At 34.5% G+C, this 19095-nt stretch overlaps 1 protein-coding gene and 1 pseudogene across 3 annotated transcripts; both read right to left on the bottom strand.

The window, feature by feature from the left end:
* Positions 1–1023: 1023 nt before the first annotated feature.
* Positions 1024–3246, bottom strand: LOC111278272 (uncharacterized). Of its 2 annotated transcripts, XM_089765027.1 has the most exons (3): positions 3095–3246; positions 2370–2564; positions 1024–2131 (listed from the first exon to the last, which is right to left on the bottom strand). In XM_089765027.1, exon 3 carries the CDS (start codon positions 2120–2122, stop codon positions 1565–1567), a length of 558 nt encoding a protein of 185 aa, XP_089621153.1. In that variant the 5' UTR covers positions 2123–2131; positions 2370–2564; positions 3095–3246; the 3' UTR covers positions 1024–1564. The 2 variants fall into 2 exon arrangements, with proteins under 2 accessions (XP_089621153.1, XP_022720617.2); XM_022864882.2 differs by lacking the exon at positions 3095–3246 and having other exon boundaries at positions 2370–2985.
* Positions 3247–4231: 985 nt separating this feature from the next.
* LOC111278510 (starch synthase 3, chloroplastic/amyloplastic-like) lies at positions 4232–15462 on the bottom strand (annotated as a pseudogene). Its single transcript, XR_016344216.1, has 21 exons — positions 15376–15462; positions 15180–15312; positions 13859–13913; positions 13256–13376; positions 12782–12848; positions 11349–12686; positions 10637–10849; positions 10526–10581; positions 10350–10445; positions 9970–10240; positions 9280–9455; positions 8739–8846; positions 8150–8259; positions 7945–8050; positions 7505–7675; positions 6684–6810; positions 6056–6238; positions 5578–5708; positions 5326–5450; positions 4925–5048; positions 4232–4719 (listed from the first exon to the last, which is right to left on the bottom strand). The product of XR_016344216.1 is annotated as a starch synthase 3, chloroplastic/amyloplastic-like (transcript).
* Between the last annotated feature and the right edge of the window lie 3633 nt (positions 15463–19095).

Genomic DNA, 19095 nt, shown 5'->3' with positions numbered 1-19095 from the left:
TGACCTAATGATCTCAGTTAGAGTCACTGTGAAAAAGCAAAAGAGAATTAATTCCTAATATACACTTACAGAGTCAAATCAACACAAAGAAGCAGCATCCTCTATTTTTCATCAATGGATTGATTTGAAAGCCATGGCACATTTCTAAGTGATCGAACATCCATTTGATAAAATTAAGGGTTTTAAGTTTAAGTAGAGAAAGTGGTGGAAGATTTTTTGAGGGAAAAAATTGCAGGATTCGCTGTTGGCAAAAGGGTAGAATAAGAACCAAGTTGCGGAGATGCAAGAGTACAATGTTTGAATCAAAATGTAGCTTGTGTTTTAGATATAGATACTAGCTAGTTATATGAATATGATCAAGATCTGTCCAACCAGGAGCAACAAGACGATTCTCTTCGAACTTTTTCGTGTAGTGATGGCCCCTGATTCTGATGGAAATAGAACTGTGATGTGGATGTGTCTGAATAGTTTTATACCATTGCATTGCATATATAACTCTAGAATTTTTTTTTCTTGTTTGAGGAAACATAGCTTTAATTGGAGTTGAAGCTTCAAGAACAAGGTAGTTATCAGCTGACAGCTAGAACATAAATAAAGAATAGATTCATGGAGAATCACGATATTTGTCTTTCTCAGGAGGGGTTGACCTGTTAAAATTTGGAAGCAACATTGCTACTGAAGAAATTTTGATGAATTAGAAACATCTGCTACAGTTAAGAATTATTTCGAAAATCATGATTAATTATCTGAAAACAAGCCTACCCTGCTTTTATTTTTGGCTGTAAGCACTACCAAATCAATGGTCATACAAATTTTGCTTTAAAATTTGAAGATAAATACATAAAGCAGTAATGCAGCAGTAAAAGACTAGGGAGAAAGGAAAGTACAGCACCAAGCACCTAACGTGCGGTGGCTAATATAGAAACAGCTCAAATTTTGACAGGGTGAGAGTTTAGATTCCTTACTCCTGACTTCTTTGTCTTACCTTTGCACCAGCAAAAACAAATGAAACAATAGAAAATGGAAGAAAAAATAAAGCATAAAAAATGTATATAAGAACCAAGAGAGGAAAAGCAACAGTCATGACAGGAATAGAATTACAAACTACTAAAAATGGCTAAATCATAGGAAAAGAACAACTATAAACATCTAAATTTTGATGATAAATGCAAAAGCAGCCGAAAGAAGACTTGAAAGATGATTAATTAATTCTCTTTCTGTTAAAGGTGCACTCCGACTATACCAAAACACAAACCCCATTCCATTACCAGACAAAATCTCAGAGGCTGCCAACTATTTTTTTTTTCTTTTTTTTCCTTTTTCCCTTTCTTCTTCAAAAAATGACACCAAAAAGGCAGCTCCGACTTGTTTTACGACGAGTTCAATATTACATGCCTACAACATAATCCGTGCAAAAGTTGATAAAAGCAAAAAGGATAAATAGAATCGAAAGAACAATGAAGATGAACATGATGATGATCATGGTGGTGATGGCATTATATGATTGTTGTAATATGCAATGAACATGATGATTTGGTGTTGAACTGTGGATGGTGGTGTGACATTACTGCTCCAGGAAACCTGTTTTTGTCAAAACTGCATTCCTCACTTTGCTGAGATCTCTGCCTTTAAGCGTCCTTCCCATCCCTTCACAAACGGAGAAAGAAGAAATCTGACTCCTTGCAAGCTTCCTAGCTAGCCATTCATGTGGAGGGACTATATCCTCGTCTTCATCCTCTCCACAACCACCATAGTCTTCATCATCATAAACCATACCATCCCTATTGTCAACCCATGAACCGTTTCTTGATGATTCCATATTTGCATGCTTGCCATATATCTTGGACCAATCAGGGATGTTCATTGGAGCTGATGATTGCTGAGCCAACTTGGTTTCATGGCTTGCTGATGAGTTGGTAACTCTCCCTATCATTCTTGGTGTGCTTGGAAGGCGCCATGCAGAGGAAGAAGTTGAGGACTCCCTAGATTTCCTTAGCGTGGGACTTGAATCTTCCTTCTTCTCGTAAGACCAAACTTCTTCTTCATCAAAATCTTCATCTCTCATTGATCTCCTACTGCAACCACCACTGTTGTTGGCCATGATTCCATGCCAATCTGCCATGACTTTGCTCTAAGCAAAATGAAAGAGAAAAGATAAAAAAATTTGAGTGTAAAATGTCAACAGAAACTTGAGCAAGAATATAGTGGCTCCTGTCCATATGCATACGAGGGGAAAAGGTTTATTTTCTTACATTTATTTATTTAGTTCATGATGTTTTGTGTTGCTTGCAATCAGATAAATCTGAATTTATTTCTTGGGAATAAAAAAGGAGAAAGATGTAAGAGAACAATATCAGGAATCTACTTGCCTTTGTTTCAATACCCTCCAAAAGAACCAGAACCTTTCAAAGATATCACAAATGGGTACTTTGCTTAATCTCAAAAGCAATCAGCTGAACCCCAAAAACCAACTAGGAGAACAGAAGAGGAGAAGTGAAAAACACCCTTTTTCCCATGTGTCTGCCTAAGAAGATCACATATTTCAAGACCCTCAAAATAATACCCTGCAATAACGGGGGAGGAACAAGATAACAAAAATAGATGTAAATGAGATCATTTCTTATTTCCCCAACTTTTATGCCTTATTGTGGTCCAATCATCTTCAAATTCGAAAATTAAAAATAAAATATATTAGGTGATGAGAAAAATACTACTGCTACATCTATCTTATTGCTACTATTCTATAAACTTATCTCCAAATGGTTTCTGCAAAGGTAGGTTTAGATTTGGCAGTTGGCACCCACAGAAAAGAGGCTAGAAGAGGAGGGTATTGATGCATTGAACATATCCAGGAAGCTAGTTTTATCAGAGCATATCTACCACCTATAGAAACTAGTCAGTTTTCAGAGTCGATAGATTTCTTCATATGGGGTATTATTGTTTTATGCAAACTGAGTGTCAATTGATGAGATTTATTTACATAGGAGTAATATTTTTATACTAACTTTTTGAAAATAAGTATGACTATATTCTTGCAATCACTGAAAAGACTGGCCTCTAATTGGGAAAGGTGAAAGAGAAGGATTGGACTGACCAACTTCACTGATTTCTGTAACCTTATCCACAACAAGCAGCAGCAACTCAGCTCATTTGGCGTTAGCAGAGGGGAAAAAAAGGCTTCGGTCACCGAGTGAAATGTGAAGGTAAGGAAATTTGAGGCAAACTTTTTCAAGGGCCTAGGAGAAGGTGCTTAAGGAGTAAAAGATTTGGTTGGGGGATAGTTGCATTGATATATGTGGTGGGGTGACTTTGTTTTTGTTGATCTTAGTATGTGATGGATGAATGATATATGATGACATAAATTTAACTGTGACTGAACTTTCCATCTGTTATTATTATTATTATGACTGCTTCATTCTTCAATGCTTCCTGGGGTTTGGGGAATTTTGCAGATGGTAAAATGGAGAGTGAGAGGGTTGGGGTGTAAAGGGAGGGGTCTTCGGTCTTCTGAACTCAAATCAGGAGCTTTGTTGGACAATGACCAAAGAGAAGGGGTTTTATCATCACTTAACAAGTGAGCATATATATGAAACTTTCAGAAGTTGGATTATTAATGTAGTAATAGTAACTAAACCCACATTAGAAACCTTCAAAACGTAGAGAAATTTTAATCCCTTTAAAAATTGGCTGTCAAAGATTTTGCATAACAAAAAATCACTTATTAAAGAGATTTGTAATGGCCAAAGAACCCATCGCTACCATTGATAAAGGACCAAATTTGATATAAGATTGACAAGCACCTGCAATAGCAAAAGCACATCTCTCTTTACATCTTTTAGCCCTTTTTTTCTTTTTCCTTTTTAGGCGATTAGTAGAACTCTCCAATGAATTGCAATGTAAAATCCTAGTCCTTGGGCCACCACCATTTATATTTAGGTGTTGGTGAGTTGATCCCTTCAATGCCAGCCAAAGCTGAGGCAACTTTGGTGGAGTAAGGGAAGGAAGATACACATCTCAATCACCAACCTTTTTCTTTCTTGAAATCCCCCCACAATTTTAATCATCGACATTATCTTACACATAAGAAATCATTAGTTTTTTTTTTTTCTTAAGTCAAAGGAGTGAATAATCAATTTGGACCTTACGATATTCCACATTCCAAAGTATATGTCATATGAAAAATCAAGCAAATTCAATTTGCAATGTGAAAGCCAATTGGCTAGCGTTAATGTTTCAAACATAGAATAAATTCTAGTGGATTTTATTGTCTTACCAACTTCTAAAGACTAAATACAACCATTTTTATGGTTTATTCTTTTCACATTATTTTATCATTTCAAATACATGAATCAACAACAGTAAAAGAAATTGTTGCTCTCGAGAAGGATACACATTTTCTTATTTTGAAGATAGCCTATTGCTTTTATGCTACACAAAAATGGATGATGGGTTTTAAGATCTAAAACTATGGCGGGCAATTTGAGCTTTTGAAAGGGAAGAACCAGTAAAAGATAGGTATCACTAAACTTTGTACAAGCTATGAGATGGTAATGATTTGCATCATTGCTTTATCAGCTTTTTTTCTTTTAGTATTTCCTTGCCGCATGGTAAAGCTCCAAATAATCAAGCGCAGGACGGTTCCAAGACCAGTCTTGCTCCATCACCCTCTTGCACAATGAGTAAAACCAATCTCGGCCGTGATATCAAGCAGAGATTGCCCTAGAATATCAATGAGTAATATATACAACTCAATATGTAGGACGGAGAAAGAGCAAGAACAAGAGGAAGAGAGTATAAATTCGGCAAAAGCTATGTCTTCCTATTACTCTAATGCATGAAGCTGAGAATATGGAAAACTCCGAAACTAATTGGTAGTGAAGGAAGAAATGCATTTACTAACTTCAGTGCTGAGAAATCAACTCACCTATTGAGGGCATAATCAACTCCAGCATTATCAGCTCTATCGAAATTAAATCCGTTCGGTTCAAGACCTTGTGCTTCTGCTCTAGCTTTATCATTGTCAACGTCAAAGACAGTGTCGTAAAGTCCTTAAATAAGAAGTAATGGAAACACAGTGTCAGTACACTTTGAGAGGTTCTAAGAACAGAAGCTCAATAAAATTGATATAAATAGAATCTCCATCTATGAAAAACAATAAATTTAATGAAAATCAGATGCAAGTTGTAAACACAAGAGAGTCTAGATGTCGTTCATAATGCCTGTGCACTTCCATGCATTGCAACAAGAGATCATTCACATATAAAGAAATCTCATTAATTAAGACAGAATAATATTGTTCAGAGATATCAAAATTGCACACTTAACGTGAGTATGCACCCCCTGTTTTACGGACAACTGGTATGGAACCATATCTCATTGCTGTCAGTTGTGTCAGTCCACAAGGCTCAAAAATTGAGGGGACAAGAATGAAATCAGCACCAGCATATATTTGTAAAAATAAATAAACAAAAAAAAAAGATGAATAATATTACGATTATACTGCAGAAGCAAAATACAAGTATGCTCCTTCAGACTAATAATAACTAAAAAAATAAAAAAACTTTGAGAGTATACACCAAGTGAGAAAGAGGCTCATCATAAGTCAAACAAAGGCGAGCATGATCCCCATGAGATGAATGAAGCTCGTTGGCCAAATTCCTGAAATCATTTTGGATGCAAGGATCGGGAGCTGAGCCAAGCAATACAACCTGGCACCAAAAATTCCATCATTTGCTTATTAAGATGCATTAAGTAGAAATACACAATCAAGTAGGCCTACAAGAGACACTAAACTTCCTTATTTACACATTCATTCCAAACATATGACACAACATGATTTGTGATTTATGAACTGTTTTATGCAAGCATACTCATGTCAAGAATGCAAGAAAACAAATGGTCAAGTGAAAGTCCTATAGTGTCGTAAGATTGCCAGAAGTCTTGAGAAATATCACATCAATAACACTATTGAGAAGTCCAGACTGATATAGACCTCATAGTGTGCGATTCTATATAAGGTCATACAGAGGATGGTGAAAGGGGGAGGGTGAGGAACCTGTCCATTGCGTTCTAAGGTGCGCCAAATTGCATGCTTGATGAGATGAGTTCCTTTCTGATGAGTTAAGCAAGTAATAATTCCAACCAAAGGAAGGTCAGATTTTGTCAAACCAAGCCTTTGCTTCAAGGCTTCCTTGGCAGCTCGCTTGCCTTCAACAACATTTTCTGAGGTGTAAGATATCTGGAATGACAAGCATAACACATCAAGAACAATAATAGTAAAAACAAGACAAAAGCATCAAATTAAATGTTCTAGAGGCCAATTGACCCTTTTTTTTCTTAAAGAACATTAATTGCTAAAGTTGATTTAGAATATTGTATCAACAAAATTATCAAGTCTTTTAAACAGCTGATCAGCACATTTCTCAAAATACAACTTTTAACAGTAGTTATAGCTTGATATATGATCAAGGCAGCTGATCAGCACATTCCTCAAAATACAACTTTAAACAGCATCTCCTAGATTTAAAAGCAATTAAAGTATAAGAGGCAAAGAAGGTCTCTTTAATTTAAATATGAATCAATAAAAAAAATCTACAGATGCATAACAGTTCATTTTTTTCATTTAAGGGTTGAGGAAAAGCTCATAGATAGAACATTTACTAAATAAAGGTATATCTACTTACAGGAATGAACTTATCATTATAGGGATCCCAAATATCTAAGTCAATTCCATTTAATACCATGGAACTTGTGAAGATGAGGTGCGACTGCAGGATTTCCAGCAACCTCCTTTGAGTAGGTGTGCGATACCTGCATAATATGAATAAGCTTACTCAGACATTATCACAGTAACTACGAAGGAGAAAAGACCACGAAATATCTTGTTTTTCATACAATAGCATGACATCATGATTAAGTCAAATAGGAAATTATAATTTGACTGGATTGAATCATCAGAAAGGGATGTATCACTTGCTCAGAATATTCTGAGTCTAGTAAATTATACTCAAGCATCTAGGCAGTTGTCTTTAAGGGTAGTAAATACTATGAACTCTTTTTTTCAAAAGAATAAATTTCTGAACCACTTAGCAGTTAATTATATCTCTTCAAATGAAAATGGAAAAAGCTAATGCCTACTGGTACGGTGGTACCCGAAGGATATGGGTCCTAAATTAAGCACATTATATATCTTTAAAACATTTCCTTTGTATAAAGAGCAAGTAAGACCACCAAAAGAACCAAATATAATGAAAAAGCAAGAGAGATTGATCATAAATACACGATATTGAAGAAAATGTTTTTACATGTATAGAGCTGGAAAACATAGCTATTCAAGAAGTAAATGTTATTAGCAAAGATCATGAAAAGAAAAAATTCTTAACATTTTGATTAGAAAATACCACAAGTAAAGAATAGAACACACTTTTATAGAAGTTGAAAAATTAAAACAAAGATACTATATTAACTAAACTACATTAACTACTAGGAATCTTTAAGTACATACAGTTGTAGCCTTGTCAGTGTTTGCCATAGCTTTCACAATGAAGTGTGCTTGAAATTCAAGGTTATGTATGGTGAAGACAACCCGAGCTTTGCCAAGACCATAATGCATGTAATGGTCCTTAACCAGCCATGCAACTGGGGCACTAGATCAATCATGGCGATGGATGATATCCTGACAAGAGTTAAGCACATTTAAAATGGTTATTCTTCAATATTTTTTTCCCACGAATGCAAGAAAGACAATCTTTGAAGATAGTGGTGCACCATTAGTATTCTTCCACAAATAAATTGTAAGGCCTGTGAGCTGAACAGCAAAACAAGATGGGTTTGACAATGGCTAGGGACACAAGTACCACGATGCATGTAGGTGATTTACTCAAATACTGCCAAGCATGTACATTTAAATATTTAAGACAACTGTAAGTTGAATCATAAACTTACAGGGTGAAATCCACCTTGGTGTAGAAATTCGAGAGCAGCATGACAAAAGAAACCAAACCTCTCTGCATCATTTCTGCAACCATAAACATGACCCATCCAAAAGAATCTGCAAGCAACAACACACCAAAGGATTCTTATGATCATAATTTGTTTAACAAAGTGAAAATTTTAATTCTTAAAGATGCATCAGGATTATCAAAATTACCCGTTTTGTGGCTCCAGAAAATAAACTGAAAGGTCTTCCACTTTCGCAAACCAAACTTTAATTTCAGTGTCACCCCAAGAATAGCTTCTTTGGTAATGTAAGTCCTTCACCTATATCATAAATTTGACAGATCTGAAATTATTAAAAAGACAAGTTTGATAAAATGAAATGAGATGAATGAATTTTTTTTTTTTTTTTGTTTTTTGAATATTAAGATATGAATGAATGACAGTTAGAAGCAGATTATGTGATAATAAATAATTTTTAAGTAGCATCCACGAAATTTTTCATCACGAATAGCCCAAAGAAGGACGTGCACAGGTAAGCCATGTATGAAACTTTTGTTTTCAAGAAAACCCAATAAGAAAGGTGTATACAACAATTTTGCACTGATATCCTATTAAAAGGAAAATGTACTTCAGCCAACTCATGCAGAGATAGCTAACATCAGATGCAAGCTTACAGACAGGATGCCTAGTAAGCAAGAATACAAACCAGAAAATTCCACAATTTAAGGAAATTGAGGCAATATCTCCAGAGAAAACAATCAAGATGAAAATCTGGCTAAAGGGACAGCGATGAAGCTTACATGGCTAAGGTTCAAGCAGTCATACTTTGGAAGAATGATGTCTACATTGTGGTTTAAGTCTTGAACAGCACGAGAGAGACTAGTAACGACATCACCAAGGCCTCCAACCTACAAAGTTATAAAAGGAAGCAACTGAGAAAAAGATGGAAAATGGAAAATCTTTTGGGTTTTTACTACATATATGACCACAAACTAGACAAAATTCAGTTATATGATATACTCTACAAAGTCAGTTATATGAAATACTCTACAAATTTCAGTTATATGACTTATATCAGGTGAAGAGCCCAGATGTTTGCGCTGTCCCATTTCTGTGAGTGGTGCAACATCCTGTCCCCCCAACTGTCTCATTTCCAATACACTTTTCATTAGGAGAAGACATGTCTGTCTGGCCTTCTTTCAGCTTAAAAAATTTTCTCTTCATTAAGAGAGAGAACTTAAATGGACTCATAAGCAAATAAAAACTAGAAAAACCTTAATATAAATCAGTGGAATGAAAAAGTTTTTAGGAGTGTCAACTCCTTTAATGTCCAAAAGTTACCTTTGCAATGGGGGCCATCTCAACAGCAATATGCACAATGTTTATTGGTGGCTCTTTCACAATTCCACCAAAAATAGGTATATGGTAATCCATGCCACCTTTGTTGTAAAAAATTCCACCATCTTCCTTCTCAGAGAATACAAAGTCCATCATATATGCATCCAATGGAACCTTGACTGCAAAGACACATAAAGTAAGTCTTAGCTTCCAGAAGTAGAAAAAAACCTATGAAGTGCAGGCACATCAAGAATGCAACAGTAATACAAAGATCTGATACAGCAAAAGCCAAAAATATAAAGAACACCATATTTCACCTAAAGAGATGATACAAAGCAACAATTGATCAGTCATATATACCTGAAACTTAGGCATATATTTAATTCCAAATAAGTTATTAGCTATGAGATATCTGGATCTGTATTTCACATTTATACTCTTGGACTGAAATAGTGAACACAAATAGCAGATGATCCAAGAAGCAGGACAGTTTTCTATTTACTAAAACAGACTATAAAGGATACCGACAGAAGAAAATGTCATAACCGGAAAACATACAAAAACCGAGTAGTTTAACTTCACTCATGACAAGAACAAAAAGCTTTAGTCTCCACTTTAAAGAGAAAAAGCTATATTCAAAATGCAAACAGATACCATACAACTCAAAATCCCAAGAAGGTTGACTGAATTTACCAGTGGCTTTTACATGAGAACCATTATCTGCAGGTAACATTCTCTGAGGTGGTAATGAACCCAGAAGGTGAGTCCAACGATTAAATGAACATCTGAACCATACTTCAGGTTTTCCATTCAGAGCTGTGTTAGCAGGATTGTAAAAAACTGTCACTGTGCTTCCTGCGTGAAGATCAAGAGGCTCAGTAAAAACTATATGCCTTTGAGAAAAAAGAAATCTCTTCAAAGTTCTTTTCTTCATTTCAGCTTTCATACATGCCGTTTTTTCAGCCTATAACAAAAGAAGAATAAGAAAAAGAAATCAGTCAATGTATATGCAGAAAATGCTTTTCTAGTAGCAGGCTTTGGCATTCTAATAATGGTTTAAATCACATTCTTGCCACAGGAAGAAAAGGCATGATAAGAAGCCAGCCGTAAACAACCCAAGCAACCACATCTCTGTCTTTGCCATCATAGTCAGTGAACAACAACCTAATCTTTCATAGCAATGTTCTTAAATGTAACTAACCTAAACTTTCTATAAGATTTCCTTAGGTGTGCATGTCATGAAAATTACATCTTTAATAGATTCAAAAGGAGAAGGCAGGATGAAATTTGAATCTTCAATATGTTCTATCATGCAGAAACTGACAGTAATTATTCAGAATATAGTTTCATGGAAACTGACCTGCACGTATGGCCTCCTCTCTTAGTTTTCTCTCCTCTTGAAGCTTCCTAAATATCTGGTGTTCTTCCTCAACCCAGTAAAAGTCTTCAGGAATGCCTTTTGGGACAATAGCATGGAAATCTTGATAATTATTGTTATCATACATAGTGGCAACCTTAGGTGGTCCATCAGCAAAGACCCAATCCAACACAAGGGCTCGATCAGGTATAACAACTGTTGAAAATTCCATCTCAGTCGTATGATAACACACCACAGAAAAGTCCCTCTAATTACAAAGTATCATCTCAATCAACTATGCGAGCAAGCACAATCAGATGACCACAAAACAACTACATTTCAAAAGGAATAAAACGGTTCTCTGCCCAACCAAATCAAACACATTAAAGAACTCCAAGATAGAGGCAACAAGCATTATGTGATTCCTGCATGTAATTCAATGTAAACATAAGTTCCCGTGTGATCAAGCAAGCATGTTTATGGCCATAACAATCATTTTATTCACCAAGATTTAAATATCCAATATCTTGTATATCAAGCAACATTTTCATGGCATATTGACAAGTGTCTGGAAAGGGGATCCAGAATAAACTATAGCAAATGGTGGGGATCAAATTTGGCAGATTTCAAGTTTTAGACTCACAGGATATCACCTTTAATATCATCCACATTGTACCAATAACAAATTAAACAGAAGATAAATGGTCAAACATACCTTCTGCATACCACCAGTCACCACCCTCTCTCTCTGATCTGACAAGCTTTTCAACAATAGTTAACCCATCATTCCAATTATTATGTCCCCCATGAATGCAAAGCTCATTGGCATGAGTAAGAGAGCCTGAACTTTTGTTATAATGTAACTTAACCTTCTCTGCCCCAGTGAATTCATTAGGCTCTATGAACCAAATGTTATCAATAGATCTGGCAGCCTTTTTCATCAATTGTTGCAACATTTCCTGCCTCCTTTCAGTCTCCACCCTTGCTTGTGCCCTTTCTGCTTCGCTTGCAGCCTTCTCTGCTTCCATTCTTCTTTGCTCTTCTTCTCGCCTTTCCTTTTCAGCCCGCTCTTTTGCAAGTTTCTCCAGTTCCCTTTGTTTCTCCTCAAGCAAGAAATCTTCAAATGCAAACACATCTATTCCACCCTCCACAGGTATGCAAAAATCCTTTTTATCATTATTGTCATGTACATTCTGCCCATTAAAGAACACAAAATCCATCTTGTAAGCTTCCTTTGGAACATGAATCTGGCAAGACCACCAATCCCCTTTGAGATGGGTCTTATTCAATTTTACAGTGAACAATCTCCATCGCCAGTCATTGAAGGCTCCCATGATCAGAACATCAGGCTCATCATTCAAAATGGAGAAACCCTTATTAAAGAACACTTCTATGTCTTCATCAGGTTTTACAATCTGAGGATAAACAAAAACTTTGTTCCCCCTCAAGAAGTTTTCCTCAGCAAGGCCCTCAATTTCCTGTTTACACAATTTTACTTCCATCTTCAAATTCAATTTTAGAGAAGCATCGTCAATTGTTTTTTCATCAGACTCGACGCTTTCATCCTTGACAGTAACAGTGTCGTCAGTTTCTGTACCATCTAAATACTTTCCTTCAGAGGCTACATCTCTTGATGTACTCACAATATCATTTTTCAAAATTGTGTCTTTCTTCTGTAACCCCGCAACATCTTCGAGAATCTTCCTTATACTTCCATCTTCCACATTCTGGTTGCTTTTGCCAACAGCTAACTCTTTGCCCATTGATGGTATATCCTCTTTTGGCTGTTCCTTTTCACCCTCATCTACCTTATTCTTCTGATAGAGCTCAACAGTCGATACATCCTCAAGTGCAATGTTTGATTCCATTTCAGTCTCGTTAGGCTCGGCAGACTCACTTGACATGGGAATGCTTGAATCCTGTTTCTCATAATTATTCTTTTGATCCCTCTTCTGGGTGCTCGTTCCTACTTGTGTTTTTGGGGAGAAACCCTTTGGAGCTGGACCTTTGGAGGTGGGGTTAGACAATCCTCTTTGTCTCCTCTTTGAAAAATCTACAGAAAGCCTCAATTTTTTAAAAAACACATTAAAGATTGGTTATCAAAAACGTTAACTTAAAACCATAGCACATTAGTTTGCAACAACTAACCAGCTGTACTGGCATTAACTCTATGTGGAAGCCTGCCTGCAGGGCACTCGCTGCGCCATGGAGTAAACTGAAATCAAAAATCAAAATTAGAACAATCATACGAGGTAAAAGCGATCCTAATACAATTCCACTCGAAATTATTTACTCAAAGAGTAATGCTACAAAAAGACATAACACTGCCAGAGCAAGTAGTACTATGAAAAAGATTGAAAATAAAATACTCAACTATAAACAATGGAGAGACGTGGCTTTTATATGAAACAAATGCCATTATGCCATTAATAACCCGACACAGTGAACACAAACGCAGAAGACAAATAATTAGTGCCATCTATCATTTCAATTAAGGAAAGAAAACCCATGAATCTTTCAATCCAGATACACCTAAAAAACCAAACTTTGTGGTCAAAATCAAACAAGAACAAGAATACGGAACACATAACAAACAAAAGAGGAAAAACATAGTAAGTTTACCAGTGTAGCTCTCGTAAAAGGGAATGAGCCCAGACAAGGTTTGATCTTGAAGCAGTTAGTCGCGTGGTTAAACACAGCTTCGTCACTCAATGGTCTTGTACTTGAAAAGACACCTCCATGGCTAAGTTGTCAGAATATAAGACAAAATGTTTCTAGATCAAATTCATTCACGAACTTGATCCCTCTAGAAATGCGCACATCTTGAATTTAATATTATTCCAAAAATAATTATAAAAAGCCAAAATTTTAAATTTTATACTGTGGCTGATGACAATAGAATCTCAGCCATAAAAGACTTGCAATTTTAGAATGTTATGCCATTTAAGAAATCAAAAACTTTTACCAGTGTAATGACCGTTGGTCTAGGATTGATGGTTGATCCTACGGTGAAACATGAGTTGAAATGGGTGCCCTACAGAGTAGAGTAGCCTTTTACATACAATAATATAAAGATCTTTGCACCGAAGTTCAGAAGCTGTCAGTTCGTCTAAGGGCGAGATGGAGAACAACCGTAGAATGGAATCAACCAGGATATTGACATGTCAAATTGCAAGTTGCCATGTGGACACATCTCTGGGGACACAGTTTCTTAGCACAAGTCACCATTTTTGTTGTCGTTGGTTAGTTTGTCCTCTAGTGCTATGGTGGTTACCTTCATCTTTTCAGACATGACAGTTGTAAAACATATCATTTACTATAAAAAAAAATTCTACCAAATTTCAACCTGCTTAAGGGTTTCATACTCAAGTCTCAAATAAAAACAGCTATACAAAATTAAAAATTATATAAAGTTATTAGCTAGCTTTCATAGTGATATTATACAAGTTTTTTTTTTTATTATTTTCTTCGACATATTCAAAACTACATAGTAATTTGTTTGCCATGGAAGAAAATGAAATGTAGTGAAAAATTTTTTAAAATCTTTAACTACCACGCTTATCTCATATGGACTATAAGGCAAATGTTTTTGAAGAATAAAAGGGCACTAATCAGGGACGGATCAAGCACGTGGGGGCAGTTGCCCTCACTGAGTTCATAAAATCTTTTGGGTTTACTATAAAAAATACCAAAAGTTTTGAAAATTGAAAATTTGACCCTTATAGAAAATCTTTGTGATCACGTTTGCCCCCCCCCCCCCCCCACTAAATTTTTTAGGTTCATACATGAAAATTTTCGTTATTTATCTAATAATTGAACATTAACACTTCGAGTGCTAAGCAATATCATTATAATATATACACTTATATATATTTTTGAGTTTGTAAAAAAATAAAATAAATTATTATTAGAGAGTTTGAAATTACTAAACTTTTAATTTCTCATAATAACTTGTTTAGATTGATGCAAACTGATATTATAGAGATAATGAGATATAGAGCTTGCATAAAATAAATAATCATCTTCATTCTTCTTTTCATTATATGTGAGAAAATAATAATTTTTAATTTTTCAAATCATAATGAATAAAAATCAAATATATTTGTTTAGTAAAAGTAAATGATAAAACAAAAAATATTAAAAGTAAATAATAAAATTAGACATGCTAATTTTTATTTCATTTTTTCACATATTATATTTATTTTTAAGAATTTAGTAAGTAACATTTTATTAAATTAATATACATGTGTGTGTGTGTCTATTATGATAAATAATTTATCTAAATAGTGTTTAGACTATGTTCATCAAAAATCATATAATTAATTATGCAAATATTATTTATATTGCAAAACAATTTTTTTTCATTTACAAAAAATATTATAGTGCTAATTTTATTTGTAATTTTTAAAATTAATTTGTATTTTAATGAAAAAAATTTTAAATTAACATAAAATATTTACCGCCACTGATCATAAATTCTGGTTCGTCTCTAGCACTAATATTAACCCAAAGCATTAAAACTTATTTGACCGTTAAGAATTTTTACATATCTTCAGAGTTAAAACAAGACTGTTGCTATAATTTTGCAACTCGGAAGATTTTCCAATATTAACCCAAGAATTAATTAAGTCTCCATTCAATATATGGTACGTTAGTCCTAAACTCAAACTCCCAAAAGGCTAAAGTATATAAAAAAAAATCAAAATAAAAAATAAGAAACCCAAATGCTATATTTTTCTAACTTTGTTAAGCATAGAGTTATTGTTTGAGCCTCCTCTCCAGTCACAAACCCACTGAAGGATTATCTCACAAGGATTTACATTGTTCATAAATCATAACATGCTTAGTTTCGGTCCACTGTATTTCGCTTTTACCATTTCCTATCATCAATTTGCAATATCTTCAGTCAGATTGAAGTTTTTTATCTGCCAAATTCTTCCCTGGTCCTCTTTTTTTTTTCTTTTCTTGTTTACCAACGGAAATCAATGTATTGTTGCTTTAAACACTGCAAAAGTAGCTAAAACTTGCTTTCTTTATGGCCAGAGTTTAGCACACGTGTTTCCCTGATCGTTTGTTTTAATCATTAATATGGGTTGGGGTCTCTGCCAAGTTCTCTGTTGCTTATTACCCACCTAGAATAACATTGAGGAATGAGAGCTTTGCTAATCATATAAGGCAAGCGCACAAAAAGAAAAGATGGTGAAACAGATTCATATGCCTAGCTCTACCAGAGACTCAGAGAAAGGTCTACCATTGATCACAGCTTCTTGTGCTCTCCTGAGTTCTGACGGCAATAAGCTTCATGGCTTCAGTGATCTTATGAGTGTTCTTTACTGAATCAATACGATCTCTAAGCTCACGGAGACCACACTGAATGCAGATGAGGATCTTGGAGGTAGCTGAACTTTGAGAAGGAGGCTAAAAAGGGCTGATAGAAGAACGGAAAGAGAGTGAAGGGGTTTCAGAAATAGAATGTTTTAAGGACACCGACATTGTCAGATTAGAGCAAGACATGGTGACAGTGGAACCTGGAGCTCTACAAGAAAGGGAAATACTCTAAAGAGAGCAAGAGAAGAGTGTTTTCCTATGTGGGTTTGCTTCTGTATAGACCAATTTTTTTTTTGTCTTTTCGTGTGTTGGAGAGTGGTTTCTGATACGGACGAAATGAGAGGGATGAGTGGGGGCAGAGGGATAAGAATTTTGACCATTGGAAATTGCTGGGACTGACAGGTATTTGATTCATTGCTTTTTCACTATTACAACCCGGTGGGGATTATCTGATGTGGTTTTATTTTTTGCATCTTAACGTGTAGGCTCCCTACCCCCCAAAGGCAGGTATATACGGCTCCATGAATTTAGATCCTCGATGTGATTCCTAGGAAATATTTATGCTTCTTGACGTCAGCATGTCATTGTCAGGTAAATCTCAGGAAATAAGGATAACCGCTTCTATTGTGTATGTAAATCTCAAGTATCCAGGGAACATTCTATTGTGTGATTCCCAGGAGAGGAGGGCGCGTCGCTAACGGGGTCTAACCTTGGTTCAAAGTCCAAAAGCCCGCCCGCAAAAGGTATTCTATGGGGCTTCATTTTTCTTTTTAACGCATGGACAGTGGACTCTTGAAATTTTCCTAACCCTTCACGAATTTTAATTTAGAATTTAGAATTATTGGTCAAAGAGTTTGTTGATTGAACAAAAATGTAGAATTTTAATTAAAAAAAATCTCTTTAGAAAACAAAATTTCTGTACAATAGCATTGCCGGACAGAATTTACTCACGCCATTGCATAATAACATTCATTTACACCAAGAGAGAGAAGAAAGTGGAGGTGCAAAATCTGGAATAGGTCCCTCCACCCAGCTTTGTCAGCAAGCATAAAACAAAATTTCCAAAACTTGCTCAATTATCTTTCTCTTTTTCGGTTATTTGAGCTTCGACTGAACTTTCTCATTTTCTAATTGGTCTGGCAGCATCAGCATCCAAGGAATATGAGCAACCCCCCATTTGATTAATCACACCATTCACCAACAATGAAAGCATAGTTAACTAGCCTCTGTCTTTAGCATCTTTTTTTGAGTTTCCTAAACTCGCACCAGCATTTGCGATTGTATTAGAACGGCATGTACGTTTTCTTGGTTTCCTCAATGTTGGAACAGAAAGAGGACCTAAGCTCAGTTGTTCTGCCATGTTTATAGCATGCTCCTGCACTGTAACTTGTCTTGTGCTTGGCGTTGCCTGCTTCAAAGATCTGCTGAGATGATTTGAAGTCGAAGTTTAGTAGGAGGGCCTTTGCTTATTATACTCGTTTCATTCTTAGGTTTTGAGCGCGAAGTACGGCCTGATGCAGATGAATTCAAGCTCAACCAGGAGCTGCTTGTATCCTTCTTTGGACATGTCAAACCCAGCTTCAGAAAAGGTGGGCTTCCCCTTTCAGGAACACAAACGTTGCCCTGTGAGTTACTACGGGTGCTTAATTCCCATTGTTGATCGTCACAATCATCAGCCATCACAATTTCTCGTGTCCTAGAACCTTGGGCCTCCTACAAAAGCAATGAAGTAGGAATTGAGGAACAACATGCAGACAAAATCGTGAAGTATCGCAGCACATTTGATAACAAAATATCAAGGAACAAAGTGCCCATACAGAGATGATGCCAAAAGCATGTTCTTGTATAAATGGGAAAAGACCACGTTTTCAAAAATAAAGAATTTAAATACGATCGTGATCACATTTTTTATCATGTCGTATTTATTGTATTTTCGAATATAACGAAGATTCTTGTGATTATTATAATCATCACGACAGTAAATTTTTTTTTAATTTTACATAATTTGTTATAAAATATAATAATTATAATTATAAAAAATTTTATTTAATTTTTTTTAAAATAGTTTATGACTTCTATGTTTTTTATTTTTTAAAATTCATAATTTTATTTAGAATATAATAAAAAATTTATATTTAGTTTAACAATAAAATTTTTACTTGAATCAAATTCATATTCAAAATTAATTCTAGACAAATCAAAATATTAACTAAACATAATAAGTTAAATATCAAGCATCTATATTTAATAAAAATACAAACTTTAAAATATAATAATTTCAAATTTCATCAATTTTAGTTATAAATTAACAAGAATTAATTTAATAACAAAAAATTTGACAATAATATAAATACCAAATAACAAAAAATTATTAAATTTCAAATATAAAATCATATATAAATTAATAAATAATAAAATCATATTATAATATTTAATTTTAATTATTTTTTTTATTTATACAAAAAAATTATTAAAAATTTTTATTTAAAATTTATATATATATATATATATAATTTCAAAAATTACAAACTTTTAAACTTATGTTTTAATAAAATTAAATAAATAAAAATGCGCCCACCCCAACCTATCCCACTCACCCCACGCGTCCCTCTCAGAGACCCTTCTGCCCCAAAATTGCCCCCAAACTTTGATAACCAGAAAGGCAAGCCAGAAACCCTTCGTCCATCCCTTCTTCGTGTTTTCTTCTCTCCCTTTTTCTCTCTGTCTCACTCTCTCGCGTACTCTCATCAATGTCATTACCCATCGAGTATCTCAATATCATCTCTATAGATTATCATAAATATCAACATTATTTTATACAAATTTTGTAAAAAAAAAAACAATTTAATTTTTTTTTATTTTTTTTTAATTTTAATTGTTGATTCAATATTTAAGATTTATTTGAATTTGACTAACTTGTGGATTGAATTAAAATTATTGTTGATTAAATTTTTTTTTATTTAATTTAAATCACTAATTAAAAAAATAAAGATAACGATAATATTAGTCCATTATTATCATTATTTTTTTTTACGTTATTTTTTAACGATCGTTTTAAATATGATTCAATTTTTTAATGGTATTTTTTTTATAACGGTGATGGCGATGATGCTACTACAATTTCGCGATCGTTA

The sequence above is a fragment of the Durio zibethinus genome, chromosome 8, assembly GCF_047325235.1.
Source record: "Durio zibethinus cultivar Kanyao isolate XHJ-2024 chromosome 8, ASM4732523v1, whole genome shotgun sequence".
In the NCBI taxonomy this organism is placed as follows: Eukaryota; Viridiplantae; Streptophyta; class Magnoliopsida; order Malvales; family Malvaceae; genus Durio; species Durio zibethinus.
The sequence above is the reverse complement of the archived record's forward strand: the minus strand, read 5'-3'. Positions and strand labels throughout refer to the sequence as shown.

What these genes read in the sequence shown, in the direction of transcription:
- LOC111278272 (XM_089765027.1), bottom strand. Translation starts at nt 2,122, where the DNA reads ATGGCAGATTGGCATGGAATCATGGCCAACAACAGTGGTGGTTGCAGT.